The 16,743-nt window shown below is 44.4% G+C and overlaps 1 protein-coding gene across 6 annotated transcripts in view; it reads right to left on the reverse strand.

Moving 5' to 3' along the window:
- Positions 1-16,743, reverse strand: part of DOP1B (DOP1 leucine zipper like protein B) — a 133,160-nt gene that overhangs the window by 6,054 nt on the left and 110,363 nt on the right. For 3 of the 6 annotated variants that reach the window (XM_070377606.1, XM_070377625.1, XM_070377596.1), the window contains exons 28-34: positions 15,039-15,124; positions 14,683-14,792; positions 14,391-14,537; positions 12,764-12,825; positions 12,125-12,253; positions 3,231-3,367; positions 43-98 (exon numbers count right to left, since the gene is read on the reverse strand). In XM_070377606.1, coding sequence (XP_070233707.1) covers positions 43-98; positions 3,231-3,367; positions 12,125-12,253; positions 12,764-12,825; positions 14,391-14,537; positions 14,683-14,792; positions 15,039-15,124 — 727 coding nt within the window. The remainder of the gene's footprint in view (positions 1-42; positions 99-3,230; positions 3,368-12,124; positions 12,254-12,763; positions 12,826-14,390; positions 14,538-14,682; positions 14,793-15,038; positions 15,125-16,743) is intronic. The other 3 variants (XM_070377633.1, XM_070377615.1, XR_011465605.1) reach the window with 2 other exon arrangements.

A 16,743-nucleotide genomic window follows, 5' to 3' on the forward strand; every position in this document is an offset into this window, starting at 1 on the left:
CATTAACCTTCACACATGTGCACAGACTCATACACTACTTACCTCAATGATTCATTGTCCTTTTTCAGCTCTTCTTCAAGCTGTATGAATGCCTGAATCTTAAAAAAAAAAAAGTGAATTCAAGTTACTCTTTGAGAGAGGTTAAATCTAGCTTAATGTTTAAAATTTGTATGTCCATAAAAATTAGCAAATAAAACAAAAGGAATCAAAAATATGAAAAGACAACCTATGAAATGGGAAAAAAAATTTGCAAACCAAATGCAGTAAGGGATAAATCCAAAATACATAAAGAACTCATATAACTCAATAACAAAAAAGCAAATAATCAAATAAAAAATGGGCAGAGGACTTGAATTGACATTTTTCCAAAGAAGCTATAAGAATGGCCAACAGGCACATGAAAAGATGCTCAATATCACTAATCATCAAGGAAACGCAAATCAAAACCACGATGAGACATCACCTCACACCCGTTAGAACTGCTGTCATCCAACGGGCGAGATTACAAATGTTGGTGAGGATGTGGAGAAAAGGGAGCCCTCGTGCACTGCTGGTGGGATGATAAACTGGTATAGTCACTATGGAAAACAGTATAACAGCTCCTCAAAAAATTAAAAATAGAACTACCGTATGATCCACGAAACCTACTTCTGGGACTATACTCCAAGGAAATGAAAATATTCTCAAAGAGATATGTGCACCCCCATATTCAAGGCAGCATTATTTACTAGGTTGGCCAAAAAGTTTGTTCAGGTTTTTCTGTGACGTGGGAAGAACCTGAATGAACCTTTTGGTCAACCAGATACAGTAGCCAAGACATGGAAACATTCTAAGTGTCTATCAACAAATAAATGGATTAAGTTTCATATATATATATATGAATATATACACATGCACATATATGTGTATGTACACACACGCATATGTATATATGTTTACACACATACACATATGTATATGCATGTGTGCGTATACACACATACATGCATATGTATATATGTTTACACACATATGCATATGTATGTATATGAGAATACACACACACAGTAGAATGCTATTCAGCATGAAAAGGAGGAATCTTGCCATTGGCACATCTGTAGTAATTTGGAAGGACTCTGAGGGCATTACACTACATAAAATAAGTCAGGAGAGAAAGACAAATACTGTATAATCTCACTTATAAGGGGAACCTAAGAAACAAAACAAAGCAAAACCAAACCGAACTCACAGAAGAGATCAGAGGCAGGGGGTGGGAAGAGGGAAGATTGAATGAAGGTGGTCAAAAGATACAAACGTTGATTTATAAGACATATGTTATTGCCGGGAGCCGGTGAGGCATTCCACTTGTGACAAAGGTCATGAGGAAGGAGGCTCGGCACACGCAAAGGCGGGATCGAGCCTCAGGAGTCCCCCTGGATATTCTCGAGCATCTACCCCCAAAAAACCAGAGTCTGCCTACTTTACTGCTTTGTGCTCTCACCTCTGACTTTACTGGGGGCTGTCCCCCACCACCATCTCGCTGTCTCTGTCAAAGAGTTAACTTACAGCTCCAATTAATAAAGTTCCTGGGCAATTAGGAGTGTTTAAATCCAAACCCCTCAGATGGCTCTCTAACTCGCCTGACAAGTTTACCCGGGCTCCTACAGCTATGCATACGATTGTTTACAGTCTCCCAGCCTCGAGAGGCACGGGAAGCTTAAGATATTCAAATAGCTTAGAGCCTCTCAGAGAGTTAGAAACTGTCAGAATAAAACTAGTAAAAGATTTCATTGATGAGCCAATGCTTGTTGCCAAGTTTTCACATCCCCTGAATTGTATCCTTGAATGTGTATTAATTAATATAGTTGGTATGTAGAAAAAATAAGTAGTGGCCTTGGTGTTAGTAACTTTAGACCCTTAAGGTAATAAATTCTTTCCTTTGTTGTAAACCCATCACACATCCGCCCTATAGGAATGCAATTTTATCTTCGGAAGATGGCGCCAAACCTTAAAATAATTACTCTTAGAGAAAATAAGTCTTTGTTGATAAGTCTTTGTCAAGAGTCATAAAATGTTAATAGGCCTTCTGGCCAGAAGATGATGTAAATCACCTAAACCATTTGTATACGATAAATTTGCAGGAAAGAAACTCTGGTTTTTGATAAGGATCAAAGACTGCTGACTTTGCATCCCCTATTATCCTCTATGTGTAACTTAGGGTATAAAAGCCCCTGTTGAAAATAAAGCTATGGGCCTCGCTCACCAAAGCCTGGTCTCCCCATGTCATTCTTCCCCTCAATTTCCAGCTGAGTCTCCATCTGGAGTGCGGATATCCTCTGCGGCCATTTATTTGCCTGGGCTTCTAAGACCCACTCGAGAAAGTGTCTAAGGTGGGGCACCTTCCGCTATTCGAGAGGGCGCCTGCGGCCTCCGTGGTCAGAGCTAACCTGGTGTCATGGGTTGTATTGATTTTCCGCGTAAACCAAGCTACTCAGCCTCTTATCTCCACTGAATTTTCCTACTGAGCTATCCTCATTCTATTACTCTTTATATCTTTGATAAATAAATAAATAAATAAATAGGTCGCCGAAGCCGTCTCTCCTTCGAATACCCTGGATCAGCCGGGGCTGGACCCCGGTATGTTATTACTAGGGATAACGCAGGATGTGACAACTGCAGTCAAAGCTGCTGTAAGTCACAGGTGAAAGTAAAGACTGTAAATCCTGAGTTGTCATCACAAGGAAAAAAATTCTTTTCTTTTGGATCTGTATGAGATGATGGATGTTAACTGAATGTGATACGGGTCTCATGATATATTTCAGTCAAATCATTATGTGGTGCACTTTAAACTTATATGCTGCTGCATGACACTTATGTCTCATTAAAAGTGGGAAAAGGCCAGTTTGAAAAATAGCAAACAGGGCGCTCTATGGCAGTCCAGTGGTTAAGACTCAATGCTTTCACCGCTGGCTTCAATCTTTGGCTGGGGAAGTCAGATCCCAAAAGTCACATGGGGTGGCCAAAAAAAAAAAAAGCAAATAATATCAAATTAATTTAAATAACTACAATTGAGAGGTCAACTAAGATTAGAGGATAAAATATCACTACTTAACCAAGAGCTGACCATGCACTACCAACTCGATTGAAAATTTTACAGATCAAATTATATATACACAAAAGGGTACATTATTGCTGAAACCGCATTTTAAAAAACTCCAATTTTACCTCAAGAATAAAGTACTTGCACTTACCAATTCAGAGACCATTATTGGCCACAGTGAAGTCAAATGTTGGGGAGATATTCTTAGCAGCAAAACTCTGAAAAAAAGAAACATCTGAGCAGCAACTGAGGATGTCTGTCCCACTCTGAGATTGTCTGTCAGGCGTTCTAAGGAAAGAAGATTTTCGAGATGTCACACAAATGAGGAGTTTGGAGCTTCTCACTAGACAAAGAGGAAAAACACAACTGCAATCGCTCTGACATTTGACAACAACTGTATGTGAGCTGGGTGTTGGGAGAATGGTACTGCTCTTCATGTTTGCCCACAGCCCTCTTCTTTGTGAGGCACAGCAGTTCCTGGCCTTTGCTAAAGAAGTGAGCCAAGGGCCTCTTATTCCCCTGCTACAGCTGAGTAGGGAGGAAGGCATCAACTTCCGGCTCAAGCCGGAAATCCACTGCACCATCAATGAGCATGTAAGTGATGGTGGGTTTTTTTAATTCTTAATTTTTGGTCATGCTATCTAGCTTGCGGGATCTTAGTTCCCTGACCCGGGGTCAAACCTGTGCCCCCGGCAGAAGCATGGAGTCCTAACAGCTGGACCTCCAGGGAAGTCCTGTAAATGTTCTTCTAAGAATATCAAGTACAAGACATCAAACTATAAGATCACATAGGTTGGTTGGCAGATGGCACTGTATTTTGGGGGTGAGGAGTGACAAGTGAAGTTGAGTGAACACAAGAATGATTCAGTTAAGTTTAGATTTGACAACTACGACAAAAACTTCAATTCCTGCAGGAAAAAAAAAGTTGAGTGAAACTCTCTAGTCTCTAAGTCTTCCCCATTTCTCCACTGAAATAATTGCTTATAGAATGTGATTCTTCTCATAATTTAAGGTTTCTGAGGAATATGACAAATTGCCAGGGCAAACAGCTGAACTATGGTCATGCTGGTTAAGATTCACTGGAATACATTAGTAATAAACTTCTCTTAAAATCATACAATATTCTTTCTTCCTGAGTAGTTAACCTATGTTGGACAGTAAAAGCAAAAAGTTTTATCTCTACCTCTTATGGTTCCAATACGAAAAGGTAGTATTTCAGACACCTACACCACATGGGAGAACAGAAGAGCATCCCAAATGATGTAAAATGTTGATACAAGTATATACATTCTATGTTCGCTGGAATCCCTATAGCCACCACTGCAAAAACTTTAAAAAGAGACACATCCCCAAACCCACTTTAAATAAATCAAAATGTAATGCTGAAAAAATGTTCAAGTAACCTCAGGAAAATAGAAAAAAGGCAAACAAAGGAATTAAAAACAAGGAACAAACAGAAAATTTAAAAAAGGCATAATATATCCTGACATGCCAGTAATTACATTAAAGGTAAACTGTCTAAATCCACCAGTTAAAAGAGAGAGACTGGTTGAATGGATGAAAGAAATGATGTACTTGTATGCTGCTGCCGCCGCCAAGCCACTTCAGTCGTGTCCAACTCTGCGCCACCCCACAGACGGCAGCTCACCAGGCTTCCCCGTCCCTGGGATTCTCCAGGCAAGAACACTGGAGTGGGTTGCCATTTCCTTCTCCAATGCATGAAAGTGAAAAGTGAAAGTGAAGTCACTCAGTCGTGTCCGACTCTAGCGACCCCATGGACTGCAGCCACCAGGCTCCTCCATCCATGGGATTTTCCAGGCAGAAGTACTGGAGTGGGGTGCCATTGCCTTCTCCAGAAAGAAGAAGTATGCTATCTTACACAAAACTTGTATGCTATCTTACACAAAACTCACTTCAAATATAATTATATAAGTAGGTTAAAGGTAAACAGATGGGAAAAGACACACCATGCAAACATTTTAAGAAAGCTGGAGTGGCACTATTAACACGGAATGTACTGCAGAGCAGAGCAGAGCACCAGGGTCAAAGGGGGACACTGCAGAGCGAAAGGTCAATTCAGCAGGAAGATGTAACATCCTAAATGCCTGTGTACCGAACAACAGCGGTCTAAATTACAAGAAGAAAGAACTACCAGAACTCAAAGAAGAATAACTTCTGACAACTGTAGCTGAGGTTCAACATCCCTACTGCATGACGGATAGAAGCCTTAGGAAAAAAACAGTCAAGTAAGGATATAGAAGAACCAAGCAATACCACCAGCCTGCAGGATCTAAACAACACTTGCAGACCACTCCGCTCAACACAGCAGAATTCATCTCATTAACTGCTCGTGGAACATTCACCAAGACTGCTTAATGACCCATGACAAAATCTAACTTCAACAAATTTAAATTCTACAAAGAATGTTCTCTGACCACATGTGTGTGCTTAGTCGCTCAGTCGTGTTTGACTCTTTGTGACCCCATGGACTGTAGCCCACCAGATTCCTCTGTCTATGAGGATTCTCCAGGGTTGCCATGCCCTCCTCCAGGGGATCTTCCCAACCCAGGGATCAAACCCAGGTCTCCCGCATTGCAGGTGGATTCTTTATCGTCTGAGCCATCAGGGAAGCCCACTCTGACCATAATGGACTCAAACTGGAAATTAATTACAGAAGAACAACTGGAAACACTTGGAAACTAACAAACTTCTATTAATAAATAAGATATGGGCTGAGAGGAAGCATCAAAGCAAATAAAAGATATAAAGCAATGAATGAAAATTAAAAGGTTATCAGATTTTGTGGGATATAGTTAAAGTAACGAGAGGGAAATGTATAGCACTAAGTGCTTACATTATAAAAGAAGAAAGCACTCAATTCTATAAATTAAGCCTCTGTCTTATGAGACTTGGAGAAGGAAATGGCAACCCACTCCAGTATTCTTGCCTGGACAATCCCATGGATAGAGGAGCCTGGCAGGCTACAGTCCATGGGGTTGCAAGAGTTGGACATGACTTAGCGACTAAACCACCACCACCACCTTACGAGACTAGAAAAAGAACAGACTAAACCCAAAACAAAGATAAAGAAGGGCGTGATAAAGAGCAGAAATAAATGAAATTACAAACAAAACTAAAGTTTGGTAATTTGAAAAGAACAATAAAACCAATAAACTTCTAGAAACACTAACCCCAAAAAAGAGAAGGTAAATTGCCAATATCAAGAATGAAACAAAGGTTATCTCTATAGGCATCAAAAAGGATAATGACACTTGAATTACTGTTTAAATGAGGATGCAAAATGGTACATCCACTCTGAAAAACAGTTTGGCAATTTCATAGAGAGTTTCTTAGAGAGTTAGATGACAAAGGTCTGTCTAGTCAAAGCTATGGTTTTTCCAGTAATCATGTTTGGACGTGAGAGTTGGACCATAAAGAAAGCTGAGCACCGAAGAATCGATGCTTTTGAACTGTGGGGTTGGAGAAGACTCTTGGACTGCAAGGAGATCAAACCAGTCTATCCTAAAGGAAATCAGTCCTGAATATTCATTGGAAGGACTGACGCAGAAGCTGAAACTCCAATACTTTGGCCACCTGATTCAAAGAACTGACTCATTGGAAAAGACCCTGATGCTGGGAAAGATTGAAGGCGGGAGGAGAAGGGGACGACAGAGGATGAGATGGTTGGATGGCATCACCAACTTGATGGACATGAGTTTGAGTAAGCTCCAGGAGTTGGTGAGGGACAGGGAAGCCTGGCATGCTATAGTCCATGGGGTTGCAAAGAGTCAAACACGACTGAGTGACTGAACTGAACTAGAGAGTTAAACACATTTACCACAGGACCCTGTAATCAAACCCTTGTGTAGAGAAATGGCAATTTACAACCACACAAAAATGGTACATGCATGCATCATAGAGGCTTTGTTTCTAATAACCCCAAACTGGAACAACACAAATGTCCTCCAGTTAAATGGATAAATGAACTGTGAAACATCCATAAAATGGAGTATTATTACTCATTAAAAAAGAGCAAACTCTTGATACACCCATGAACCTACTTGCCTCTGGATGGATCTCAGAGGCATTGTACTGAATGAAAAAGCTATTCTCAAAAGGTGACATGCTGCATGATTCCATTTATACAATATTCTCAAAGTGACAAATCAAAGTCATGGAGAACATGTGAGTGGTTTCCAAGGGTTAGGCCTGGGTAGAGGGTGTGACTCTATAAAGAAGTGAGTGGCTTGATGCTGGGAAAGATTGAAGGCAGGAGGAGAAACGGACCACAGAGGATGAGATGGTTGGATGGCATCACCGACTCAGTGGACATGAGTTTGGGTAAACTCCAGGAGTTGGTGAGAGACAGGGAGGCCTGGCGTGCTGCAGTTCGTGGGGTCACAAAGAGTCAGACACGACTGAGCGACTGAACTGAAATGAGTAGCTTGAGGGCGTTGCTTAGTGGTGAGGGAAGAGTTCTATGTCCTGGTTGTGGTGCTGTCCACAAGAATTTGTAGAGGAGATTCATTCACATAACTGGACACACACACAAACATACACAAGAAGAATGCATTGTAGAAACTGGTGAGCTCTGAACAAGTCTCTAGTTGAGTTGCAGTAACATTCCCATGTCAATTTTCGGTCTTGATGAGAGACTATGCTTATGTGAGATGTTACCACAGGGAAAGCTGAACAAATGGTACCCAGGAACACTAGGTACTACTGGTGCAACTTCTTGTGAGTCTTAATCTATTTCAAGAAAAAACAGATTTAAAAAAAGTGGTTTGTACACATAGGGCATATTTCGTATTGATATTTCAAATCAAAACTAAACTCATGAGATTATTCTTCAGTCAAGATGATCTATTTTAGAATCTCTAATACGCCTTTCTTAGCTGAGTGATAAACCTCACAGGCTTAAGGAGCCCTTGTGAGTAGACAGAGGAGACAGCCCTGAGCCAGAACCATGCACCACTGCCAAGGTTGTGGAATCTCGTTTTAGGCTGGCCAGGTAATCTCACCGAGCCCGCTTCCTATCTGTGAAACTCACCTGCCTCAAAGGGTACCGCCTGAAGACCACAGCCCACTGTTGGGAGCCAGAGAGCTCAGACTTCAGTCCAGGTTTTGCCAGGTAGTGGCAATGCAACTTTACAGAGGTGCTAATCCCTCTGAGCATCGGTATCCTGATGTAAAAAATGGAGCTAACACAGGACAACGAGGAAGACTTAAAAGATGGGAGGGACTTCAGGAGACCTGGAAGGAACCGCCCTCATCAATTAAAGGGCATGGAGTGTTGCCTCAGGGTTGCCTTTCTGATCCCTTCGTCAGGAGACTTTGTAGGGGGTGATGACTGTCTTCCTTTAATTCTAGACAAGCAGCATTTGATCATCCTTCCCATTATAAAATAATAATAATTGCTTTGAGCTCATTTACAGATTCTTTTGAGATCAATGTAAAATTTATGTCATGAGGAGCCAAGATATACGGCGTTATTTAGCTCCGCACTCCACTCACAACCATCACCCTCCACCCAGGGCTGCTTGATGGTGGTCAGTCAGGGGGAAAGGACCCTAGAGGGGACCCCAGAGGAGAAATACCAGGCCTTCCCTATTCCTACCTCTTCTGATCAGGCCTTGACTATCCACCATGGTGTACAATTATTTAGACCCTTCTGGATTGTCTACTCCCTTGACCTCATGGCTCCAGAGGCCACTCAGTGACCCAAGACTGTCAGAGAACACTCTGAAACCCACCACTCCAGCACCGCCAGGGAGTTCCACTCTATTTTTTCAAACAGGTAGTATTAAAAAAAACAAACAAACAAAAAAACAAAAACAAAAAAAAACAAACCACCCTTGAGTTATCCAAAGTGGAGGGTATTTATTTGGAGAAATTCCTCTTTCTCCAAGGGCTCCCAAACATTTCCTACTTAAAGTCAGCATGAAGGTGACCTTCATATACATATAAGAAAGTAAAAGTGAAGTCGCTCAGTCGTGTCTGACTTTGCGACCCCATGGACTGCAGCCTACCAGGCTTCTCCATCCATGGGATTTTCCAGGCAAGAGTACCGGAGTGGGTTGCCATTTCCTTCTCCAGGGGTATCTTCCCGACCCAGGGATTGAACTCGGGTCTCCCGCATTGCAGGCAGATGTTTTAGCCTCTGAGCCACCAGGGAAGCCCCCATATACATATATGCCATATATAAAAGTACCATATATAATGTATATACTATTCTGTGGCCCCCTACTTCCCTCCCCATCTCATGATCTCTCAGAAATTGAATGTTTACATCCTGCCGTGGTCAGACCCTCCACGCCGCTGGTTAAGGAAGGTCACTGTCTGTGTTCTTCTTGCTCTGTACACTGAACAGTGTCTCTCCAGCCCTCTGGGGCTCGCCCCAGGCTTTAGGAGAAAGTCTGATGGGCGAGAAGGCGGACTGCCTGGTGCACTGGCCACCGCGCTCTGCTTCTGGGACAGGGGGCTTGACGCTGCCCTTTCAGGCCCCTGTCCCGGGGCCAGGTGCATAAAGCACCATCCCAGATGCTGCCCGTGAACCACAGGAAACGTGGTTCCTGTCGCTCTTCCTCGCTCCCAAATCCTGTAAGGATGCCACAAAATTCAGCTCTGACTCTGCTCTGAGCTGAAGGCTTTGGGGGGCTGCCACCGTCTTCATGGGCATTCCTGGTCACCCTCTGATCTCATCAGCCTGTTAGTACTTCAAGTAAGGACCTGTCCTATCTGAACATTCGCTTTCACACATTGTAGGTATTCAGGATGTTATGGCATGAACATCTCCATGATGCGCTTGACATTGCAGAAATTATGTCAGCTGAAGTATAAGATGGTATTTTTTATTATTGCCAATGTAAAACACTATCATAATTAATACCTGGGAAAGCTGTTAATGTTTTGGCCTAAAATCATTAAGACCTTTCAAATGGTTAATCAAGTAGGGACGTGGACTGAGAACTAGTAGTACTAATATTTAGGAAAAGCATATACTTTGTGAACTGACAGATATCTACATGAAAATTTTTAGGAGGGCAGCATTAAGAGATCTATTGCATAATTCTACGTGGAACAACCTGAATGCCCTTCCACTGGTGACCGGGCAAACAACTCACAGAATGGAACACTGTAGATAAACAAAAAGGAGTAACTCCGGGTAAGTACAATAGCATGAAGCCAGGCTCAAGGGCTCTACACTGTCTAATCACATTCACATTCTGGAAAAAATAAACTACGCGAGCAGAGAGCAGATTTAGTGGTTGATGGGGTCAGGGGAGGAGATGACTTCTGAGGGGCAAGAGCAAACTTTCAGGGGTGATGGAAATGTTCTGTATCTTGACTGCAGTGGTGGTTACATGACTGTGTGTGTTTATCAAAATTCACAGAACTGTACAGCCAGAAGGGTGACTTCTACTGTACATAAGGTGTCAGTCACTTAGCTGTTTCTGACTCCGAGCGACCCCATAGACTGTAGCCCACCAGGCTCCTCTGTTGATGGAATTCTCCAGGCAAGAATACTGGAGTGGGTAGCCATTCCATTCTCCGGGTGATCTTCTGGACTGAGGGACTGAACCTGGGCCTCCTGCACTGCAGGTGGATTCTTTACCATCTGAGCCACTGCTGCTGCTGCTGCTAAGTCGCTTCAGTCGTGTCCGACTCTGTGCGACCCCGCAGACGGCAGCCCACCAGGCTCCCCCGTCCCTGGGATTCTCCAGGCAAGAACACTGGAGTGGGTTGCCATTTCCTTCTCCAATGCATGAAAGTGAAAATTGAAAGTGAAGTCGCTTAGTCGTGTCCGACTCTTAGTGACCCCATGAACTGGAGCCTACCAGGCTCCTCCGTCCATGGGATTTTCCAGGCAAGAGTACTGGAGTGGGGTGCCATTGCCTTCTCCGTCTGAGCCACTAGGGGAAGTCATCTTTATTGTATGTAAATTATACCTTAATAAACCTGACCCTCCCCCAAAATGACTGACATCATCATAATTCTAGTATTTATAAAACTGTTTTTACACTAGTACTCATGATATTTAACATGATCTTGAAAGATTTTTTTTTACTTCATTATATCTTGTTTAGGCTATGAGTAAAACACATTTCTATTTGAGAATTCTTTCATATCTTGGAGGAGGGTGAATTAGAATGTTCATCTTAACATTTCATAAGGAGGGGAAAAAAACCCTTCAAAGTCATGTGTAATATCCACATTCATTTTTTTAAAAAGGATTTTTGATGTTGACTGTTTTTAAAGTCTTTATTGAATCTCTTGGGCTTCCCAGGTGGCTCAGTAGGTAAAGAACCTGCCTGCAATGCAGGAGAAGCCGGAGATGTGGGATTAATTCCTGGGTCAGGAAGATCCCCAGGAGGAGGGCATGGCAACCCACTCCAGTATTCTTGCCTGGAGATTCCCCGTGGACAGAGGTGCCTGGTGGGCTGCTGTCCACAGGGTCACAAAGAGTCGGACACGACTGAAGCAACTGAGCACAGCACAGCATTGAATTTGTTACAGTATTGCTTCTGCTTTATGTTTTGGTTTTTTGGCCCAGAGAGATGTGGGATCTTAGTTCCCTAACCAAAGACTGAACCCCGAACCCCTGCTCACCACTGGACCACAAGGGAAGCCCCAGTCATTCATTTTTGAGGCAGATAAAGGATACTGATAGGGTGAAGGAGAGGAAAAAACTGCTAAGGAATAAAGGCGCTCTTTCACAGTCTTGCTCCTTGACTAGCCTCCGTTAGCACTGCACCCTCCAAGTGTCTGCACTGCAGGAGGGATCTAGCAGGAGACAGTGCTGAAGAAGTATGGCCAGACTTTAAAAAATGACCTGATAGATTAACAGCATTATAGTAACTGATTTTTAAAACAAAGTTCCTGATTTACCAAAGTTCTTCTAGGACTGCCCCTGTGGAACGCTCGTCTAACGCTGGCCCATTCTGCCAGCATGTGCTGTGGGCCCCCCTGGTCTCCAGCCGTTTTGGCCACTCTGGACCTGTCTGTGCGGGGAGGGGGCTTGGAGGGGAGGGTGGGCCTTCTTACCTTGGATTAGAGGAAGGTAAAGGTGGTATTGATCAAGTTCTCCACTGAAGACAGCAAACGCCTGGCGCTTTAGCAGCATGGCTTTCTGCTCAAAACTGGAGAACAGTTTTAAAGAACTGCTCTGCATGCCTGGAATAAATACAGCAAATACGTTTCACTTAGTGAGAAACCTACAATGAGAGGTAAGTGATGAGAAATTCACACAAGTGTTCATTCCTATCTTCCCTGGTGGAATATGGTCTTGATTAAGGGCATGTAGCTATTATCCAAATATTTAAAATTTATGGAAGTATTTATTTCTTGAGTGATGCTTAACTGTAAGGTATCTGAAGACGATATGCAGTATAGAAAAGTACTCCTAACAAATTACGGTCACTTTATCATTGCTTTCAAAAGTATTTTCTCCATTATAAAAATGCAAAAATGGTGGTGAGAGGCATTCTTGTCAACCGACTGGAACCAGAAAGGTTCATTCATGGAGTCCTGGCAAATCCTATGCATCACAGTATAGTTTGTGGCTGAAACTGCACCATAAAAAGTTTGAGCCACGTTCTGAAATGTGGTAAAAGCTCATTATGACCAAAAGGCATCGGTCCTTTAAAGTATGACTTATGTGCACATTAACACAGAAAAACTTACTCATTAGATCTTTAAACATAGTTTTCTCATGAGTCAGAAGATGGTCAATAATGGACTTCCAACTGGATATTAAAAAAAAAAAAGCAAAGTTAAATATGCAAAGGGTGACAGCCCAGTCAAAAATATCAAGGAAAAATAACATGTCCCTTTAAGATTAAAGACTGCTTTCTGAAAAGTTAGTGAAAGGGATGAATAAGGAGAAACTAAGCAGAAGCTCTTCATTTATAACCTTAATATAGGGAATAAATAACAGGGAGTAATGAATAATTCCCAGACCACCATAAAAGAAAGCACTTGTGTCAAAGTCCTTTGGCTTTTGCAAAAAAAAAAAAAAAGAAGTGTTAGTCACTCCGTTGTATCTGACTCTCTGCAACCCCATGGAGCCCATCAGGCTCCTCTGTCCATGGGATTCTCCAGGCAAGAAAACTGGAGTGGGTTGCCATTCCCTTCTCTGGGGATCTTTCCAACCCAGGGATTGAACCCGGGTCTCCTGCATTGCAGGCGGAATCCTTTACCATCTGAATCAAAGGGCTTTTGCAAGGGTTGCCCTTAAATGTGTTTGCACAGATGATGTCCTTACACTTGTGTTGAGGAAGGGCAGTTGGGGCCCTGAAGACAAATATCACTAGTTTTCATCAGACTCTCCCACGGTGCAAAAGGATTACAGGGTGAAAGTGAAAGTCGCTCAGTCGTGTCCGACTCTTTTTGACCCCATGAACTATACAGTCCACAGAATTCTCCAGGCCAGAATCCTAGAGTGGGTAGCCTTTCCCTTTTCCAGGGGATCTTCCCAACCCAGGGATTGAACCCAGGTCTCCTGCATTGCAAGCAGATTCTTTACCAGCTGAGCCACAGGGAAGCCCAAGGATACTAGAGTGGGTAGCCTATCCCGTCTCCAGCGGATCTTCCCAACCCAGGACTCAAACTGTGGTCTCCCCCGCTGCAGGCGGATTCTTTACCAACTGAGCTACCAGGGAAGCCCAGGAACACTGGAGTGGGTAGCCTGTCCGTTTTCCAATGGATCTGACCGACCCAGGGTGAAAGCTGTGGTCAAAGAAGCTGACCAGTGTCTACCCTCGACCCCTGCTGTTAATAAAGACATGTTCAGCCAAGCCATGGGCAGAGTTATGAGTGGTTCTGCTGACCTCCGAGTAGAAAGCGCAGTCAGTTCATCCTGATTCTACGCATCTCTGCTGCCCACGCAGAGGCAGGTGGCTGCACGGTCTCAGAGACGACTCGTGGAGTGTAAGCCCAGAAGTGGGGGGAAGGACCCAGGAGGGTGACCACAGAGCCCTGACGTCTCAGTGCTGGTCCATCATCTCGTGATTACAAGACAGAGCAGCACTAGGCCAAGTACAGCTGGAACCCCTTGTTATGCTCTTTAGGAATAATAACAATTCTTCTCTTGATTATTAAAAAAAAAAAGGGCACCTGTGTTATTTTCAGAAGACTTCAATTCCTTCCCCGGAAATACACCGTTAACCTGCGAGGGATGTCCTAAGATTTGGGATGATAATACCTAGCTCTGCTCACCATTTCAGGAATGGGAACTAATTGTAGAAACCCACACACTTTGCTACTTGATGGTTCCCGGCCCGTTTTTTTTAATCAGGATGGTGTTTCTTACTGCACACAAGCCGTGTCCATCTGGAAGAAGGCTGGATCCAAGAATAACTCCAGGGCTTCTTTCTTCCAGGCCCGTTTGGTATAGGCATAACCGCTCAGAGAACTCAGCAGCTGGGCGCCCGCCCGGAAGCTGGGGGCGTTGTAGGCGCTGCAAGGGGGTGGGAAGGGCAAAGGGTCAAGGTCAGAGGCCGTGAGAGGAGCCCTGTTGGATGCGTTTCCCATTAGCCATCTTCCCACACCTGGGCAGGAGTGGACGGGTTTGGGGGGTTACAGAGAGGTGGCGGCAGCCATACCTGTGATTGCGTAGGTAAGGGAAAACATAGTGAAGCAAACGTGAGATCAAGGGCACCGCTTTCTCCTTCTCGTCACTTCGGTAAACCATGTCCAGCAGCGACGCCAGGACCTAGGAGAACAGGAATCGGAACTCAGGACTCTCCTAAAGGAAGTGGGAGTGTGGCCACAGACAACAGGAATCGGAACTCAGGACTCTCCTAAAGGAAGTGGGAATGTGGCCACAGACAGCCTCGTAGGGCACCCCATGGGGCAGCCAGAGGCCCAGGCTGGCTTACCGGCTCAGCCTCTAAGAATGGACACGCCCCCGTGAAGCCTCATTCCCCCGGCGGGGATGACGAGGCAGACGCGTACTCACCTCTGCCAGGAGGGACAAGGCCTGCACGCTGTACACTGAGGGTGCAGAGGCGGACACCATCGCTGAGGTGGCGGCGGCAGCATCTGCTGAGAGAGGCATCTGTGTTTTAACCGTGACGGATGGGGAATGTGCCCACTGGCCCAGTGGTTAGGACGCTGCGACCTCACTGCTGGGGCTGGGGGTCACTCCCTAGTCAGGGAGCTAAGATCTCGCAGGCCAAACAGCCAAAAAAAAAACAAACTCAAGATGGATTGGTCACCATCCGTCCATCTTATGCCCCCAAAGCATCACGTGAACGTGAGTCACGAGTCTCCACCTTTCACGCTGATTACACGTGTAAGTATGTGTCATATATTCTTCTCTTCTCACGTGTTCAGTTTCAGCAACTGAAAACCTTTGCTTAGCACCAGCTCACCATCTTCCTCCCTGCTTCTCTTCCCATCATCATTCTTGCAACTTCAACATCCCCTTGGGTGGTGCCTGTCACCCTGGCCTCTGAGCTGCGCAAGTCTTTTCAGCGATCTTTTTATTTTGCTGCAGCTCAGCCAGCCACTGTTACCGTCACACACGTGGCTGCGCCAGCTTCCCAAATCTCCATCTCTGGCCTCCTGTAGTGACCGTGTCTTATTCCACCTGCTCACTTATTCCTGGAATGATGCTATGACAGCTTCCTCCAGCCCCTGCAATTCCCCACCTTAACTAGCCATCAATCCCCCCAAGTCTTGGCATCTCTTCCTCCCCACCCATACCTGTGGTCCATCAGCCACCTTGAGAGCATTCTTCATTCTTTTTCTCCTGTCTCCCTCCTGAAGCACTCACTCAGAGGCATGCAAAGCTTGGCTAAACCCAGCGATTGCCTAGTTCTACACAGCAAAATGCTCTGGAGAAATCAAACCACTATGAACTAGATCTCACTCTATTTCATGACCATGAACCTCAAAAAACACCTGATGCTACTATACACCTTCCCCGTGAATCTCAGCACTATGCTGGCTTCCTCACGCTCCAACCTAATCCACCTCCTCCCTCCAGAGCCACCACCATGTGTACCTTCTCAGCTGGCAGCCTCACTTCAAATCTCATTCAGAAAATGAATGTAAACAAATGCGAACTCCCTTGGTTTGGCCCCACGCGTTATTAATCTAGAACACTGATATCTGTGTTCTCTGCCTTGTCTGTCTGATAGACATGTTCCTGGCTCTTGTCAAAGAACAGTAATTCCATTTACCATGTTAACCCTGGCCCTTTGGCTGTAAAGAGCTGATGCTGGGAAAGACTGAAGGCGGGAGGAGAAGGGGACGACAGAGGATGAGATGGTTGGATGGCATCACTGACTCGATGGACATGAGTTTGAGTAAACTCCGAGAGTTGGTGATGGACCGGGAGGCCTGGTGTGATGGGGTTCATGGGGTCTCAAAGAGTCGGACATGACTGAGCGACCGGACAGATGGCCGTGAAAAACGTCGCTTTCTAACTATCCTTTCACCTTCTGGTCTTGATTCCTACCGCTCTGCTGCACTGTTCCATCACCATACAAATATGCTTCGACGAACTCTAACTGAAAAATAAGCCAAATAAACGATATTCTTTGGTCCTTAGTACTACTTCATTAGGACTTCCCTGATGGCTCAAGTGGTACGGAATCTGCCTGCAGTGCAGGGAATGCAGGTTTGATCCCTGGGTCAGGATGATCCCTGGAGGAGGA

Source organism: Bos mutus, chromosome 1 (genome assembly GCF_027580195.1).
Source record: "Bos mutus isolate GX-2022 chromosome 1, NWIPB_WYAK_1.1, whole genome shotgun sequence".
Classification (NCBI taxonomy): Eukaryota; Metazoa; Chordata; class Mammalia; order Artiodactyla; family Bovidae; genus Bos; species Bos mutus.